Raw genomic sequence first — 2,757 nt, 5'->3', positions numbered from 1 at the left:
TATGCAGCACATGTACGAATTTATCGATTAAAGTGATATTGTGATTGTGTGAATGTGCGCTCATCATACTATTTACTATTTAACTATAGAATTTTTTATTAGCTATGGTTATTACATAGAACGTTATTATCAGGGGTGGATCTGTATTCTGTAACGGGGAACATGTAAAATAACATATAAATGATACACAGCGTGCCAGTTACATCTAATCACTTTCAATCGCCAATTGATATGTGAAAGTAAAAAGTAGCAGTTAAAGTAGCAATCACTGCTATTTTCACTGTGATTTATATTATCACAGTAGCAAATTCACAGTGTGATAAATATTTTTCACAGTTTAACATCACTAGACTGGTATCGAAAACATTATCAGTGATCCCTAAATGTTTCCAAAGGTACAAGTGTAGTACCTAGCGCCATCTATTTTAGAAATTACACATTAATCATAATATTCATTGTACAATCTACACCGGCAAACTTTTTGCAGTTATTAAATTTGATATTTTCTTTAAAATTAACATAAGTTATTTTAATGACTAAGGGTATAATTATTTGATGCTTACTACTTAGTACAAATTACTGAAGTAATTTAAAGTTTGAAAAATGTTGATATTTCATAACATAAATGATCATATTATGTAGGTAGAGATCATAGACATATTAATAATTAATATGCATAATGTAGAGATGAAACTATTAGAATTAATAAGGTATTTGTATGATATTCAATGCAATGTACTTAACATTTAAGGTTTTTTATGACTTAAATTAATAATATTTATTATCTAACTACTGCCTTGACTAAATACTGTAAGACCATACTTTTACCGATTGGTATTATTACGGGATAATATAACAACTTCCAAAAATATTACTTTATTAAAACAAACTTTATTTTTAAAAATATATACATATTACATAGATATTAGATAAATATATTAATTATATAAAAAACCAACAGTGTATATTATTTTATGAAAAAAAAAAGAATATTAGTGAATTGTAATAAAATTAAATAGGTAAAACAAATTAGCAATATAATAAAATATAGATAAACATTACCTAACTTAGTTTATTTTATTAAAATAATAGAAATGAAATAAAATTGTAGATTGTGTATTTGTTTACGTATTGTGTATTTGTTGATGAACCACAAACCAACGTTACGACAGTCAACTAAGTCTGATGATACGTCTACAAAATATAATAGCCAGTAACCACTATATTAGGTTTCATAAATACAATTTCAATAATTATATTAATATATTATTATTTCAAAAATAATTATTTTAGTACGTTGCCAATATACGCTACTAGAATGCGCTAGTAACCACACCTGTACCACAGAATAGATGAAATTTCATCTATTCTGTGCCTGTACCATTAGAAACATTTGAGGACCGGCCTTCTACTACCCCCCGGCCATGTCGATACCAGTCCTGTATATCTTAGTCCGTGTGAAATACGCATAAATGTTTTCAAAGTGGGGAGTCGTATCACTCTATTTTATCTGTTATAATAGATAACAATGTCACAATGATAACGGCATAACGACGTCATAGCTATGATCCATTCGTTATTCGTAGTTTTTTTGAATTTTAAAAACTTAAAATAATAATTTATACATATCCCTACCTATTTAATATTTTCTTTTTTTATTTTTGTTATTCATCCAAATCGTTGAACCTAGAAGTTAGAATTATCGTCTATCATAGATTTGGAGACAGTTGGAAAGAATGTTATATTTTGTTTGACAGACTTGTGATTGAACAATGGAGATATAGAGATCATAATTTGTTTTTAATATAAATCAATGTTTTGATAAAAGTTTTGAACTTTGAATAGGTGTCAAAAGCAATTAGATTTGAGTTACAAACACATGCACTGATTATATGTAGACATTATAAATAAAATAACAAGTAAGGTCAGTACATCATATTTTAATCTATTACATGGTTACATTAACAGTGAAAAATAATAGTTTCATTATTATTATCTACTTACACAGCAAATAAACACAAATGTTTAACAAAACAGTAAACATGTTACAATCAAAGTATCAACTCTCTATCAGATGTTACTTTAATGTTACTTTACTTTACTAATATTACTTTCATGAACTGTTAATAACCAATTAAATGCGTTTCTACCGAGTGCAGGTACATATTACTTATATTTTTTCTGTTTAGTGTAATTTAATTAAACATCAAAAGTTGTCTTATTTACAATGAAACGGAAAACCAAATCCGGAAATGCATATACACCAATCATGCTTAAAAATTCAATTGATGAAGTTCCAAAATATAGTAAAAACACAATTTTTTCACTACTTACCATTCTGTTGTTGATGTCTGTTTTAATATATCTACATATGAGTGACAGTGAAAACATATTAGAAAATAGTAAAATTTTAAGCAGATATCTTAAACAAAAGATTAATATTGGTTCTAATCATGGAGTTAATAATTACTGTACTGTAACTTCGGATGAATATAAATTTGATTGTTTTCCGAGAGGGAAAGCTGATAAGGAAAGCTGTGAAAAAAGAAATTGCTGTTGGTCACCTAGTACTCCAAATTCTCAAATACCATGGTGTTATTATTCTTCAAATTATAGTAATTACAAAGTAATTAATGTGACTGAATCCAGAAATGAAATAACAGCATTTTTTAACATAACGACAAACACCATTTATAAAAATGACATCAAAGTATTGTGCATGGATATTTCATTTCAAACGGCACCATAGATTACGTG

The 2,757-nt window shown here is 27.1% G+C and overlaps 1 protein-coding gene across 1 annotated transcript; it reads left to right on the top strand.

Moving 5' to 3' along the window:
• Positions 1–1,549: 1,549 nt before the first annotated feature.
• LOC100574399 (lysosomal alpha-glucosidase-like) lies at positions 1,550–2,749 on the top strand. The gene is made up of 2 exons (XM_029489977.1): positions 1,550–1,924; positions 2,190–2,749. Exon 2 carries the CDS (start codon positions 2,228–2,230, stop codon positions 2,747–2,749), a length of 522 nt encoding a protein of 173 aa, XP_029345837.1. The 5' UTR covers positions 1,550–1,924; positions 2,190–2,227.
• Positions 2,750–2,757: the final 8 nt, after the last annotated feature.

The sequence above is a fragment of the Acyrthosiphon pisum genome, chromosome A2 (genome assembly GCF_005508785.2).
Source record: "Acyrthosiphon pisum isolate AL4f chromosome A2, pea_aphid_22Mar2018_4r6ur, whole genome shotgun sequence".
NCBI lineage: Eukaryota > Metazoa > Arthropoda > Insecta > Hemiptera > Aphididae > Acyrthosiphon > Acyrthosiphon pisum.
This window is presented reverse-complemented; position numbering and strand designations above follow the sequence as displayed.